The 16,243-nt window shown below is 35.9% G+C and overlaps 1 protein-coding gene across 9 annotated transcripts in view; it reads right to left on the minus strand.

Annotated features, from left to right (window-relative positions):
* HEATR5A (HEAT repeat containing 5A) overlaps positions 1-16,243 on the minus strand; it is a 68,823-nt gene that overhangs the window by 16,878 nt on the left and 35,702 nt on the right. For 5 of the 9 annotated variants that reach the window (XM_032690711.1, XM_032690712.1, XM_032690713.1 and 2 more), the window contains 12 exons: positions 15,272-15,435; positions 14,979-15,154; positions 13,452-13,557; positions 10,850-11,040; positions 10,247-10,406; positions 8,966-9,155; positions 8,159-8,328; positions 5,069-5,095; positions 3,048-3,186; positions 1,963-2,145; positions 896-1,135; positions 12-193 (listed from right to left, as the gene is read on the minus strand). In XM_032690711.1, the coding sequence (XP_032546602.1) occupies positions 12-193; positions 896-1,135; positions 1,963-2,145; positions 3,048-3,186; positions 5,069-5,095; positions 8,159-8,328; positions 8,966-9,155; positions 10,247-10,406; positions 10,850-11,040; positions 13,452-13,557; positions 14,979-15,154; positions 15,272-15,435 (1,928 nt within the window). The remainder of the gene's footprint in view (positions 1-11; positions 194-895; positions 1,136-1,962; positions 2,146-3,047; positions 3,187-5,068; positions 5,096-8,158; positions 8,329-8,965; positions 9,156-10,246; positions 10,407-10,849; positions 11,041-13,451; positions 13,558-14,978; positions 15,155-15,271; positions 15,436-16,243) is intronic. The other 4 variants (XM_032690716.1, XM_032690715.1, XM_032690718.1 and 1 more) reach the window with 4 other exon arrangements.

Below are 16,243 nucleotides of genomic sequence, written 5' to 3' on the forward strand. Positions count from 1 at the left end.
ATGGTGCTTACATTGGCTTGATATTGCTCCAGAATTACATGACCTGGAAACTCTGGTTCTGGAATAGCTGCAAACTTCCGAACAACAATTTGCAATGTTTGAAGCCCAGAAAGACGAAGTTGATCACTATGATCTGTGGCAGCCATAAAAGCCATACGAACTAAGTCAGCTAAATGCAATACCAAAAAGTCATCTGAAAAGAGAAATAAAATAGTTTTATTAAATTTAGATTTAGACATAATGTGTTTTATTAGACTGATTCAAACATTTTCAAAATTAATATTTTACATTTTACCTTAACATATCACTTTAAGCAGCTTACACATACAACAGTCTTACTTGGATATCTTATGTTAGCTGATCTAGGTTGCTTTCCATTTATATGTAAAAAAAAGGTACTCAGAATAAAGCGTAAATATCTTATGTATAAGGCAGATTTTCTAAAAAGAGGAAAACACCTCCAGATAAACATAGAGAGGTACCAAAAAATGGCAGTGTTTATACCCGTAATTATGCAAATTATAGGGAAAAAAAAAAAAGTGGTGCTTTTAAAAAGTCATACTCTCAGCTACTCCCAGATACTGTGATGTTATAGGCTGGTGTCAGCTATCACTTCTGACTGCCAGTGCTTATGCAGAAACAATGGCTTCCTACGCATATGCCATGGTACTATAACCAGGAAAGTGAGTGTAAACGGTGCAGTAAGATGCCAATATTTTAGCAAATGAAAATTGCTCTACATCTTAATAAATACAGGCTTCTAATCAGAATAATTAAAGGCTTCACTGATTACAAACAACAAATTTATAACAAACTTCACTAAGATGCAAAGAGCTAATATTTATTTTAAGCATACTTTGCATTCTATTGAATTCTTTCAGCGCGTAACACATACCTCTTGAATCACGTTGTTTTCTTTCCTGAGCCAAAGTTATGTCAAAATGCGCACTGCATGCATTTTCACACTGGCTTATAATTTTACAAACACACTCTGCAGCAAAAACTCTGGTAGACCATCGTGGATTTCGGAAAGGATGGAACCTGTCATCGCTGTCAGATGTTAAAACAGATGCATCATCCACTTTGGCAGTTTCCTCTTCTTGAGTGGTATCTACTGAAGCTACTGTATTGAAATCTGTATTTAAGACACAGGAGAGAAACCCCAAAATATAATATTCTTTCTTACTGTAACTGAAAACTACAGAAGGACTCACATGGAAATCTCTTCAAAGTCTATCTCTAGCCTCAAATTCACTGTGACTCCCTTCAACCTTGGTGTCTTAAAGTAAATGCTAGAATTAAAATATGACAAAACTGCCTACATTTGGTTGATATTAGTTGCTGGAAGACAAAATCAATACCATGAAAGTAAACTAAGAACTGCAGTGAAAGAATCTTTTAAAAGAAGCGTGACACATTAGAAGCTAGTAATGTTCCAAATCAAAAAATCTAAATCCTTGTTTTCTTCCTGCACTGCAGGTAAAAGAATTTCCTTTCTCCCCTCCCCCTCCCCCAATATTTGGCACAGTAATTAATTTTGTCCACTCAAGAGTTTCATCATGATATAGTAGGTTTGAATCACTCCTATTAGTAACATCTGAATATTTTTCTTGTAGGTAATTGCAAAGGACTCATGATCTCAAACGTACTCCGCATTTCCATTTCTAATATGGAAATAAGCTAACGTTAGGACTATAAATCAACAAGAATATGAACAGGCAACATGCTAAGATGTTGACAAAAAGTTGTTCAATGGGGAAAAGGCAATTAGAAGGGAGAAAGGCATATTCATTCCTCTGAAGGAACTAAGTTAAAGGGTCCAATCTTTCAATATGAACGATGATGATACACTTCATAAATGCCAAACATTCAAGAAACATGAATACTTTTCCTTAGTGACACAGTGTACTTCTGCAGACCATATTTTGATTGTGTTCTCAACTACAGTGTATTAGGGCTTACCAGCAGAGGCAGCAAGAACGTCTTTACAAAGCTTCAGCCAAAAAGAGAGCTTTTCAACGGCCATTGAAGTAAGCATATGAGTCAGAGTCTCTTTGATATCTTGGCACAATCTTTGATCCAGTTCTTTGTCCAGCAAGCCCAGCAATGCCCCCTCCAGGCCTATTTCTCTGATGTTCACATCTGCTAAGAACAAAGTGTGAGTTGAATGCTGTACATCACAAAACTGCAGTAATGACAACAGAAACCCCACCGCATGTTGCACATGGGATATCTTTTGAATAAATACCTACTAGCCCTGAAATATTTTTGAAACAGTTGTATTAGCTGCTTTAATACTATATCTGAATACAAAACAAATTTGAGTTTTTACAGAAACATAGTAAAAACAGGAAGAAAGTTATCCCAGGAAAAAAAAAATCCTACTCTGAATTTCACAGCATTATCATCACCATAGCATCTGAGCTCCTGAAAATAATTACCTTTGGCCATATGATATTTCACACTAACTTCATTTTCATTTTGACTGCTATTTCACTTATCTTACTTCATAAGGTAATTCTAAAACAATGTTTTAACTTGAAAGGAAAGTTAAAACTATTCTTCAACAAAGGACAAAACTGGACAGACACACAGAAGTAATTTGTTAAATTACTATGAACAATTTTTATTTGCTCAATATTATGACTTTTACATATCAGCAGTTTTACAAAATGGCTATAGTCTATATTTTCGGAAAATTTCCAAATGAGCTTGAACTGAAATCTGAAGTGAAATCATTTATTACCACCATCTCCTCATAGAAAGGCCCATGAGGACGAACTAGTGATCAGTCTCAGGCCTTTTAGCAAGCAGTTATTACAACAGCTACAGGCTAGACAGGCTTAGCTTTCTCTGGAATTCCACTTGCATTTTCTCATTTTATTCATTTTATCATAATTTGGTACTATAAAGAGAACTGAGATAGAAAACCATTTTGAGTTCAAGATTTCAAGAGTGTAGCAAAGTTTTCATACCCATAGCAGACTGAGTTCAAAATTTACTGTCAATGTGTCAAGCTCTTTGATCTTGAAACTTCAATGCATTACCTGGAGTAAAATCTTCTCTGCTCTCTTTTACTGATGCAACAGCATATTCTGATACTTCAGCAGCTTCTCTTTGCACAAGCTGATGTAAGCAAGATACCACGGCACGTCTCAGTAATAAGTATGAGCTACAGAGATTCATCTGAAACATGCAAAAAGATGCAGTAAGATGGCTAACAAACCTCTACAACAATACCTCAGAAAGGCTGGTATTTTCTGAACAACTGCAGTTATGGCAAATCTGTTACATCAGTAAACATGTAATTGATGCTCTTTTTGCTCAGCTTTTTTTTTTTTGTCCGACCCCCAAATGAAAGGTTTTGCAACATCTGTAATCAATTTTAACATATCAGTGCTTTTAGCATTTTCTCTCCAAAGGCAACTTATAATACTGCTTTGGGGCTGAATCCAACTCACAACCAATACTGGTAGAAAGACTCCCATTAACTTCAATGACAGGTGAATCGTGGTCTCAGTGAACAATTAACTCTGTTCTTTGACTACAGGATATATATATATATGTATATATATGTATATATATGTATATATATGTATGTATATGTATATATGTATACAATGGGCTTGAAAACTCAGTACAAGAGAAAATTACTCAAATCATCCTCAGATGTAACGAGAGAAATGCCAATGTAACCAAGGGTGAGATAGTCAATCAGGTTTTAGTAAATCTGAAATCCATGCATGAAAGGAAGTTTAAAAGAAAGGGCAAAGAGAACACTGCTGTAGTTTCATTGCAAAAAAATATCACATACTCAGTTTACATTAAATTATGTTTTGGAGAAGGTGAGAGAAAGGGTGAGAGTTACTGGTGAATGTACTTTTCTAGCAAAAAGGTTCATAGCACCACCATATTTTACAACTATCAGGCCAGTGAGTGTTTTTTACACTGGAAAACACACAATTACAGATTCATTATTACTGGAACAAGGAGAACCATGTAAAAAACCCAAGACATAGCCTCAAGGTTTTTTTGTTAGAGCAGAGCTTTCTGATTTTTATTTGCTTGCTTTCAATTTTAAGAAAATCTGAAGGGAATCCCAAAGATATGATAAATTAGCTGTGTGGTCAGGCAAGATGGCTACACCAATATTTATGCAGCTTCTTTTAAATTAAGTGTAGTTTATCATAAAAAAAAAATATTCTTCTCTACAACTAAGTAATTGTGTGCCCTTAGCTATTACCATCCTTAAAATAGAGCTGAGTGTCTGCTGCAGGAAAACCTTGACATAAGACTATGCTCCTCATTTGTCAGCAACAGGCCAATATATGTTAGTCAAAATGACTAATATATATTACTTAACATATATCTAAAAAAACCAACAAGGACAAAAAGAGTAAGCAATACAGAATTTCAGCTTTGTTAGATTAACAAAACTAAGCTTCGTCTTCGGAATTTCTATGCATGCACGTGAATCTACAATACTCAGATTTACAGATTTAATATGTAAAAAGATACACTCTGCATAATTCTTTTACAAGAACTCTGACTCAACAAGTATGTCTGTAAGATACTTTAACTGAAACTTTAAAACAAGTGAGGCTTTTAATGCAACACTTATGCAAGCAGGCTACACATTCTGCTTTAAGTTGAACATGCATAAATTCCGTGCTCATTTTCAATAGGGGAAAAAAAAGAGGACCCAATTCAGGCTACCGAATAACACAAGATGCATATTTTTCATCTCTCTCATTCTTCCACATTCTAAGTAGGGGACAGGACTAAATGACAGACACAAAATGCAAGCATCACATTAAAACTTAAACAAACAGTCCCCTTTCTCTGATTAACACATTAAAAACAAAACTATTCCTCACTAAGCACGTAAATGAAATGTATGCCTGTCATCTACAGAAAGTTAGAAAGGATCTGGTTAGGATGACAATAAAATGTCACTTGACATGCTAAAAGAAATTACATTAAACTGGTTAAAAGGAAAGATAAAAGATGAAATAAAAACACCACTGCAAACTGCAAAATTTAGGATTAACAAGGCACAGGGACCTACCAACACAGAATTATCCAACAAGATTTCCTGCACAAAAAACAAACGACAAACCAGTCATGACAAAACCAAAATATAGATATCACAGTGATATCAACCACACATGGAGACTGTTATATGTAAATTCAGCATATATTAAAATTCAGAATCTTACCTCAAATATACCAAACCCCTCATTTGCTTACTTCATTTATCTTATATTTAATAAGTTGAACACACTTAAATTGCAATCCAGCTGCCTCTAAAATTAGTACTTAAACAGTACCAAGACAACAGTACAGCATAGTTATTGACAATGTATACTTATTGTGTTTCAAAATATCTTTAATATCTTAGAGCTGAAAACTGACATTCACTATGTTGAGGAATACTACATCATAAGCTTACATTGATAAGCTCTTTAGCAATCTGTGCTCAACTAAGTTAGTTTCAGAGTTAATTTTAGACATGATTAAAAGCATGCAATTTCTATTCTGCTGGAGCCAAGAATTCAAACAGCAGGATAAGCATTACTGTTAGACACTCCACGAAAGATCCAATTGACTAACACTGAACACTTTCAGAAAGAAACCAAAGATGGGAAGCTGGATAACGACAGGCACATGTACACAATTATAACAAAAAGTAACACTAAAAACCAAGCCAGTGAAGCAATATATCCATTGCCTAAGTCATGTGTTACTAGTGCTAGCAAAGTCACAACCTGAACTGTCCAAATACTCTGAAGACCTGAACCATCTCATCCTCTAAGGGCTGGGAAGACAGGTGGAGGAGGCAGCTTGCAGCTGCTCACAGAAATTGTTAGCATGCCTAATGAGAGGCAGAGAGGGAGGGGAGGAGGATGGGGGAAGAGACAGAGGAAGAGAGAGGGGGAGAGAAGAGGAGGGGATATGAGAGAGGAGAGGAAAGTAAGAGAGGAGGGTGAGAGAACAGGGAAGCAGGGGGAGGGGGTTGGGGAGAATGAAAATTTTAAAAAGGCAAATTTGATGGCACAGACATTTTCCAAAATCCTTGGGGAAACAGGTTATGCTACTAAATGCTACTAAAAACAGAAAAAAAAATAATTCGTTGCACATTTGTTTTCAAATTGAGTGAGAATTCATTGAGAGAGGGGTAAAAGATCAATCATCTGACCACAGATTCTTTGCCTCTCCTGTTTTTCTGCCCCAAATAAGGAGTAGAGTGGTGAATATTCACACTATCTAGTGCCTAGTTTTTATATGCTACTTCAAAATGCATTGCAAAGGAGGACAGTGACACTTCATTCTCCAGCTTGCAGACATTTAAACTCATGAACAATGATTAGCTGAGGGTCACCTTCTGAGCAAACAGCAGAGTCAAGAGCAGATTTCAGATCCAATAATTTATCCTGCTTCCCTAGTGAGATGGTGGTTTAGTGGGTGGAAACTACATGAATAGATGGAGTGTTCTACAAATGCAGAATTCTGATTGTGCAATTATCTTCTCACAGACCTGAAAAGCACACACTCAAACCTTGTTTATGATACTCTTCAGAGACATACTGGCATTTGCTGAATTGCCAGTGTCAGCAAAATTGTCCCTAGTTGTATATAACAAGTTCCTGGGAATGAGAAAAGTTCACCCTTATAAGGCCAGTGATTTCTTTGTATTCCTACCCTGTGAAGCCCAGAATCATTTCTGGGTTAGAGGGGAACATACACGTGTACAGATGAATGAACACACACACTCAAGCTATGAACCATGTTTTCTCTTAATTGAGTAATTTAACATTATGAAATTCATAAAGTACTATATTAAGTACTTTGAGACCATTTGTAAAAACAATAAAAATCAGTAATATCATATAGACAACTTTATCATGACGTCCTCTTTATTAGTTAAAGAGTTGATATTAACTAGAGATACAGAAGCAGACTGCATACAGACCTACAAATGATCCCAAATGCTAACACATCCTCTGAGCAAGAGAGTGGCTTACATGGTTTGCTGTGACTTTATCAATGTAAGAAAAACTGATTTTAACCCAGAGAAGAGAAAATAATTCTTAGTTTATGTTAAAACAAAGAACACTTCAGATTAGTTCCAGTTCTTCTGCAATTAGCATATTCATGCCTATCACAAAGTGGGGCTGAAAGACCTTCAATTTTTCCTACCTCCCACAATCATTTTGCTAGTCTGAATAAAGAAAACTGGAGGAATCTAAACTTTATCCAAAATTAACATATAGTCAGTATCGATACACAAGAGCTACCTAGTAGAAGATGTGAATAAGAACTGTGTTAGTATAGACAAGATTAAAACCAAACCCCACCATACTTTACTGTCTCTGTGGGTTTTTGTTTCTACCTAGCCCACAAAAAAACACCAGGGCTAATAACTACCTTTTTGCCTTTTTTTTTTAAGTGCTTCAGAACAAAAACTTTTCAAAGACAGAGAGATACTGAGTGAAAAGAAAAAGAAACAAACAAACAAAAAACCCACAGCAAATAAACTCTCCGACCTCTGTGTCAAATGGGACTGAAAAAGAGTTTTGTTTATTTTTTCCAAAGACCTGGTTTGACTATTACTTATGTAACTGTCAGAAATAATTATACTGACTGCCAAGGTGTCAGTACATTGAAGCATTAGTGCTACAAAAATCACAAAACAGAGAAATCTATAATTTTTCAGCATCATGAAAGAACAAAACGAAACCAAACAATTCTCAGTAATCAGTACACACAAATATTTTTAGTCAATCCTTCACCCAAGGCATAAAAAGCAGCAGAAGGAAAAAAATGGTCAACATAAAATAGCTGGTAAAAATCCAGCAGAAATTTGTAATGAATGGTATATCCTGCCAGACAACTGGCCTTAAGAGCAGTAGAATGCGCTTGCAAGCAGTTCAGAAGGCCAAGATTTCTACAGAATGTGCTCATCTCGTAAAGGGGAAGTATAAACTGAGGGAAAAAAAAGAAAAAATATAGAATACTTGCCTGTAGGAGGACATGAAACACCTTACCCCTACACAATGATCAGTTTCTCTGGTTAAAGAAACATCTGCATTTTTTAAGTGTTTCTGAGCAAAATGTTTTAAAATACAAGGATATAGACTAGTAAATATATACTCACACATAGGCAGCTTACAAGGTTAGACAAGTTGACGTGTCGAGGAGCAAACATGTGAAGCTGCTGAAGGCAAGAGATGGCTTGAGCCTGAACAAGGCAGTCAGGATTATCCTGCATCACTGCACAGCCCAAGAGGCAGGAAGTTCTTAAGGCTGAAACTGTTGTACTGCTGCCTATATTTGAAATAAAAAAAGTAGGATTTTTTTGGGGGGTTTTAAAACATCTCTTTTTTGGTTTTTTTTGTTTGTTTGTTTGTTTGTTTTTTTTAATAAAAATGATAACCTGTTTTTTCCCAAGCCAGCCAACATTCATCCTCTTGAAGGATGACTTCTGTGTCTGTGCTATACTCTGATATCAATGAGTAATGATCACTTTGCTGTCTGGAAATTTCACTGTCCAGCTATCTAAAAGGTGATTTAGATGCTAATTTTAAATGTGTGCATCATAACTAAGACACAGATCGGCTCCTAACTCTTGAAATACGAGTATCTTCTGTTCTCATGCTAGAATTATAAGATGTAAAAATGTAAGAATTGTAAAATGTAAAAATTTATGTAAGAAATTTCAGCCCGAGGCAAGGCTTGGAGAAACAGTTCAAACAAAGGAAATGATATCAAGAAGACATACTATTTTTAGAAAACTAGCAGTCATGTCATCTTGATTGCATGAAGTCATGGCCTGTGAAATACTGTCTTAAAACGAGGAAAAAAATCTTAGCTTGTTTGTTACAATTGCAATCACACATTCAAACAATGTTTAGCAATTCTGTTGCTAATCCAAACCAAGCTGATGCTTTTGTATGTTACATACCTTGCAACTCAGGGCCCAGAGTGGTAATAAGTGTATTTAAACAGCGACCAAGGCTTTGGTGAACTTCAGCATAAGCAGGAGGCACAGTCAACAACAACATGAGAACAAGAGATAAGGTAGGTTCCACATGCACATGATACAAGGGCCCAGCCAAATCTACTATCAGTGACAGAGAGTGTAGTGCCCATGCCTGTAAAATAAGAGAAGAAGTCATGTAATGTTTATGTGATAAACGTAAGATTTTTTTAAAACCTTGATAGTTCAAGTGAAATTCAGTAATGAAGTGCAATAAAAGTTGCACTTTTAGGTTCCAAAGGAACAAATGGAGAGGTTATAGAAAAAAACCCTTAAGAATCTGATGTTGAATAAGTAATTTTGAATATTTTACAAGGAACTATATATTCTGCAATGCAACAACTATTTCAAATTTGTCATTGTTAATTAACAAAAATTTGAATTTAGTAGTAAATTAATTTAACAGTGATTATTATTCCTTAAATACATTCTACTCTTTTTAAAGTTTCTTACGGTTCCACGTGCAAGAACAAGAGAATTGTGAAAAAATACTGAGTTGCTGAAACAACCTATTGTTTTAGTTGCAGTTACTTTGCACCAATAGCCACATCTGTTTCATGTCCACATACAGTTTTCTCTGTGTAAAGATATTGTGGAAAAAGCTTTAAAAATTCTTTAACTGGGATATAGACAAATACATTAAATACATTCAATGTCTCTTAAAGCTATTATGATAGATAACAGTTTTAGCCATAGAGAAATAATGTGAATTAGTCTTAAAAACTTCTTGCATTATTCAAGGATGTATATTCACCAAGTTCTACAGCATTTAGGCTACAAATCTCTGTTATTTACTACATGACCCTTCAACAAAAAATGTGATGTAAACATCGTAGAAGAGACAAAAACTGACAAAACCAAAAAAACTTGGGTACTATCCAGTCAAAGTCAAGATATAGGTGAGTGTGAAATGAATTAATTCCTAAAACATCAGATACTGCTTCTGAAGCCAGTATATCTTAGCCTTATCAGCCTTGCTGATCATTAAGTAAGAACCTCATACATATCATCATATTTGTTGCTAGGGAAGTTGTTGAAGGTGGATTTCGAGCAGGGGCTATCTTCTACATTGCCTTTGCTGCTCTAACCATTACCTGTGAGGTATACCTAAGAGGTTGTGAAGTGTTACACTTACAAGAAAAGAAACCTTATACCCCTGAATATAATTCAATTAATTTGTAACATTTTTATATAAGTGGCAAGTACCTGTACATCAGGAGAAGTACTGTCCTGAGATAAAGTATATAGGATTCCAACACATGCATTCAGGTGCTGAGTAGAACCTATTCCTCCTAGGTACCTATACAGACATCCCAGAGCCAAAGAATGACCTGTTCTTGATACCACATCCCTGGCAGATTTTAGCCTATTAATTGAAAGAAAGCTGTTAGTTTAATCACCAAGACTCTTACTATGCAATAAGCACATGCACAAATGAAATTTTTGGTATATAATAAGCAAAACATTTAATTAGACACTGTTACATTGACAAAATTCTAAGTTCATATATTATTTCTTATCTGAAGAAAGTACCAAAATTATTTTAGATACATTTAAATGATGTTGCTAGAACAGCAGAAAATTTTATTTATTTGAAAGTCTACATGGTTACTTAGACAATCTTCTTCGAGATCACCAAAACTAAGAACCACATGCAGAACTCACGCTGTGCTTTTTTCTGTTAATTTCTGAAGTGACATCAAATTTGTGAAGGAAATAATCTTTTAAAAATTATCATAATAGTCACTAGGTAGATTTCTCAAACATTTTTATAAACTCAACTAGTAACCACGCTTTTTCTGAACTTACTTGTCAAAACTGACTTGTGCTAATCCGGCGGTGAAGGCACTGTCAGAAACCACCTGTGCCAACCTGGCCAAACACTCTGCAGCAGCGCATCTTAGGAGTGGATTATTGCTTTCCAAGGCACCCATTACCAATGCCAGGGCAGACCTTCTAACTTCTTCTGAACCTAAACTTCCCTTGCAGTTAGCCAAATGCTAAAAATAAATATTAAATATATTAAACAGAATATGAATTAGAATGTGCTTTTCTGTCATGCAAAAAACTCCAGACCTGCAGAAGGAATTTTATTTTCTTCCACTTTACCTGAGGAATTCCTCTCTTTTTATTTGCTGTTTTGAGAGTTAGACATCTAGCCCTGCATAAGTGTACATCACAGCACAGCATTATAATATCAACGTTACTATTTTAAGAAATACTGGACAGATTGTAGTAGAACAAAATAAACCAACATATAAGCATAAACTTTAGGAAATAATATCAAGAAGAAAACCAGTGAGAATGGAAAGACCCAAAAAAGAATCTCAGTCCAAAATAAGAGTATGAGTAAAAGCTCTAGCAGTTATCTGGATTCCATATTAAATATGCTCCAAATACAAATACTGTACAATGAAAGGTCTTGCCTATTCTGAAAACATTTTGCCTTATTAAGAAACACTAAGAAAGGAAGAATGAAAACTGCATGTGGACTGAGGAAATTATGAATAAAGCATTAGGGAAAAGCAATAAATGGCAGATAGTTCTGAGATTACTTTTTTTTTACCAATTGTTAATTTTTATTTATACAATAAGAAATATGAAAGGGACACTGATAAAGACAGAAATGACACAAACAGAATTTTTCCATATCTCTCTTATTTAAATGACACTAGTAGGGATGCTGATATACTACAGTGTACTAGAACAGGTTTCCCTAAAACTAACATTAAAAAAGGTGAAAACTAAACTCTTTAGCACTCAAGAAAGCTATGACAACAAAACCAATATATTATCATAGAAAATGGGATTGATCTTCACCTTGACTGTTAATCAAAACAAGAACTGTGTAGTGTGCTGGTTTGGGCTGGGGTCATGATAATTTTCTTCACAGTAGCTGGTATGGGACCATGTTTGAATTTGTGTTGCACACATGGCCGATGATACTGAGTTGGTTTTATTATTTTTGAGCAGTGCTTATACAGAACCAAGGCTTTTTCTGGTTCTTGTACCACCCTGCAAGTGAGCAGGGTGGGAGTGCAAAAGGAGTTGGGAGGGGATGCAGATGAGATAGCTGACCTCAAGTGACAAAAGGGATATTCCATACCATTTAGCTGTTAAAAGAGAGTTGTTTAGCATAAACAAGTTTTAAGTAAAATGAGTACACAGAGTTATAATACTGTGTGATTTAATATGCAGTTTGCCATGCTTTACTGGCTTAGCACAAGTAGCTGGATTAGCTGAACCCTTATGCTGATAGCTCTGAACTTACGTCAAGAGATGTTTTTGGCTGGAATATAGTTAATTTTCTTAGTAATTTTCCCAGTAGCTGGCACAGTGCTGTTTTGTCTTCAGCACAAGAAGAATACTGATAACACACTGATGTTTTGATTGTTGCTAGGTAACATTTATGCTAAGTCTAGGGATCTTCTAGTTTCCTGTGCTCTGCCAGAGAGCAGGTGCACCAGAAGCACAAACCAGAATATCAGGAGACTACAGCCACTGGCAGAAGCTGCAACTCCTCAAGGTAAGAACGATGAAAAGCCTACCTGCATGAAAACAGGGAAAGAACCCAATAATGTGTTAGAAGACTCCAAACCAAAAATCACCATTGGACCAAGAGATGCATCCAGGGTGTGTGGAGAGCACATGAAGGATGGGTCCATATATCATAAAGAGTATAATTTCCCAGGGATTTTTGTTCTGGGTGCCTCTCCGGAGGCATCCAGCTTGAGCTGACCTGCTACTCTACCACTCTATCAAATAATTTGGTTTTATGAATCTGATCCCTGAGACTCTGCTATGGGAAAGCCAGAGTCAAGCCAGAAGAAGTAGGAAGCATGCCTGAGAAGTGAGTGTGTGCAAACAGAGAGATGAAAAGAACACGCTGGCTCACTGGAGGCATCCGCAGTAAAGGGGCTCTGGTTCCAGCAGTTAAAGTCTCGGGTGGTCTGTGTGGGACTCCTTGAACAGTGTGAGAATGCTCAGGCAGCAACTTTAACATGGCATCATGCTCAGCATATCAAGCTGGGAGAAGGAGGCAAGGGGATGTTTGGAGTGATGGTGTTTGCCTTCCCAAGTAACTGTTAGGCATGATGGAGCCCTGCTTTCCTGGAAAGAGCTGAACATCCACCTGCCGATGGGAAGTGGTGAATAAATTCCTTTTTTTGCTTTACTTGTGTGTGCAGCTTTTGCTTTCCCTATTAAACTGTCTTTATCTCAACCCATGAGTTTTTTCACTTTTATGACTCTTTCCCCCGTCCCACTATGGGGGGAGTTAGCTAGTGGTTGTGTGGCTGGGTTTAAATCACAGCAGTTGACACATTTGAAGCAACAGGTGCTATATTTTAGTAAGAGAGAGAGAGAAAGAGAGAGAAACAAAGGAAAGAAAGGAGAGAGAGAGGAGATTTACCTTTAAGGAAGTAGAAAAGGCTGACACAACATGTAGTTGTACTATTTGTTGTCGTGATCCTTTTGTTTGCTTTATGGAATTCAACAACTGTTCTAATGCTTGGAGCCTTAAACAAACAGAAAAGAAACCACAGAATTGAAAGTTAAGGATATAATTCAAGAGTTTAAATTCTATTTTAAAACCCATAACAAAGCCTATATATTACAGAAACAGAGGTGGAGCAAATTAACTCTTGAGCATTTTCCTTCAACTGGCATCCCTGTTTCCTACAAAAAAAATGGGTATTCTGTATTAGAAAAAGTAACTGATCCATGAACATGAATTCTTTGCCTTTGTTTCCTTATAACACATGTATTCACAAATAATCATTTATTCTAATTAACATTAAACAGAAATTCTTAAAACAAACTGTATAGGGGAATGATGCATTTTGACTTACAATTGAGAAAAGAGGAGGTAAAAGAAAAAGAAAATGCAGTTATCTGCAGCAATTAGTTCAGGTCTTGAGAAACAGGTGAAGAAAACCAACCGGCAAGGTGGTGATAGTTGGGGCAAAAATCCCAAACAGAAAAAAAATCCACAATAAAAGCAGTCAGTGAAGACAGAATAAGAAAGTAAAGGGGAGTCAAAAGAACAAATAAATCACATGGCAATTTTATTGGCAGGTATTTTCATATTCAAAAAGCTGCCTCAAACTTACACTAAATCTGGAGCATTCTAGGTAGTTAAAATATCAAGACTCAGGACTCGTCAAGACTAAGCACTCATCCCACATAGGGTAAATAAAACCATTACTATCTATAATGATCATGATCTGAGGTCTAAGTACCGTTGGCTTTGAAAATACAAAGCTATTTATTTTAAAAATAATTGATCTGCTCTAAAGCCGCATTTGAAAATAATACCAGCAGCATACAGAAGAAGCAACAGCACACAAAAATCTTAAGGAATTTTATGCCTTAGCAATCAGTGCGTTTATAAATGTGAAACAAACCAAAATGCCATGTGCACAGTAGGAAGATCATACACACAAGAGAATTTTGTGAACCCTTTCGAGCATTCTTGTACCTTGACAGAACTGTGGTAAGACACACACTTGTTTCTTCCCATCTACTTTTTATGAATGAGGCAGGATGAGGGTTCCTTATGCTGCCACTTCCTACCCCCTTTGTCCCTCTTTGTTTCTAAGGTATTTAGTAATTATGTATTAAGCACCACAAAAATAGTGCAATAGCTCTTAAAATAACTTCCATTTTGATCTGGCTATCAGAACAAAACATTTTTCTTGGTCAACAGAATTTATTATGACAGTAACCTCTTGCTGGATGTGCTTTTTTGTTGTCAATAACTTTAAAGAGAAACTTGAACAATTTGGTGGTCTAAATTATATTATTCACATGGTTTACAGAATCCACTTAAGCAATTTATTATGTTTTCAGAACTGTTTTCTTCTGCATTCAATGTCAAACACTGTGACCATCTCATAACATCTCCCAAATTCCCCAGTAGCTGTAGTTACTACTTTACCTGTGAGATTCTGCTATATGGGAAAACATAACTCCAAAAAGTCGAGTTGCTGCACTGATAACAGACAATGCAGGAGGCAGTGGTTTAGGTACTGAGTCCCCTTTTCCAGCTTTCTCATAAATTGCGTGAGGGTCGTACTCCAGGCTGCCACTAGCTATGCTGCTACCTAAAAGGAGCTGTAAGAAAGAAAAAAGGGATAGCCGTATTTTTGACCAAGTCTAAATGAGTGCTGACCCTACTAACTAGAACTGCATGAAAATATAATACTACCTTTATAACAGAACAAAAAGTACCTGCTCTTCGATAAATCGGTGGTCAGTATCCTGCAGTAAGGGACCGAGTAAAATGAGATCATTCTCATGACAAAGTGGTGGAAGTAAGAATGTAGAGGCATCAATCTGGCTATCTGGGACAGTCAAGTCGGTCACTAACTCTTTCAGAACTGCACAGAAACTTCCTTTAAGTTAAAGGAAAAATATTTTAAACTTCTGGTTAATTACTCGCAACAAGCAACTTTGGGAGCAAGATATTTATACTGAAATAGCAACATCCATCTAACATTTCTCTCAAGTCTTCAAATAGTTAATTGGAGAACCCTCTCTGTTACAGGGGAAACAACAGAGCAGTATCTGAGATAAGCAAGCTAAGCACATACAGCAATTCAGAAGCTGAAAAGCAAAGACTTTACTTTTACAGAAGGTATAGTGCCATACAAGTGATAATCCAGTAAATTAGTTACATTTACAATTAAAGTAGAGGAAAAAAAGGTAGTTACAAACACAGCTATATTTTCTTCTATTTCCTGAAAATTAATGCTGTGAAATGTATTACATAATTACATGGGAATACTTGGACTTGGCAAGTCGAGGTAATTTAAAACATCCATAAGTTTGATAAATAACAAAATCTGATGAGCATAGTTCCCTGTTTTATGAGTTTGCATGCAAAAAGCAAAGCAGGAGAAATTTACTGTAGGTTACGTTATGATAAATTACACTATTAGTTGAGTTTCACATATTTTTGTACTTAATATTTCTGACAAGGTTGTACATTATACAAAAACAACAACCCTGGGCATTTTGACTCAGACTATTTTAGGTCATTAAAATAGTCCTTGCAGTGAGAGAACATTTCCAGCACTGAACCACATGTGATGAGAAAGGTCTGATTTATAATTAAGTTGTGTTGAAAAACTGCAGAACTGATCTTAAAGAATGCACACAGTCTTTATACAAATATTACATAAGAATTTACCTCCAGAGCAT

This window comes from Chiroxiphia lanceolata, chromosome 6 (assembly GCF_009829145.1).
Source record: "Chiroxiphia lanceolata isolate bChiLan1 chromosome 6, bChiLan1.pri, whole genome shotgun sequence".
NCBI lineage: Eukaryota > Metazoa > Chordata > Aves > Passeriformes > Pipridae > Chiroxiphia > Chiroxiphia lanceolata.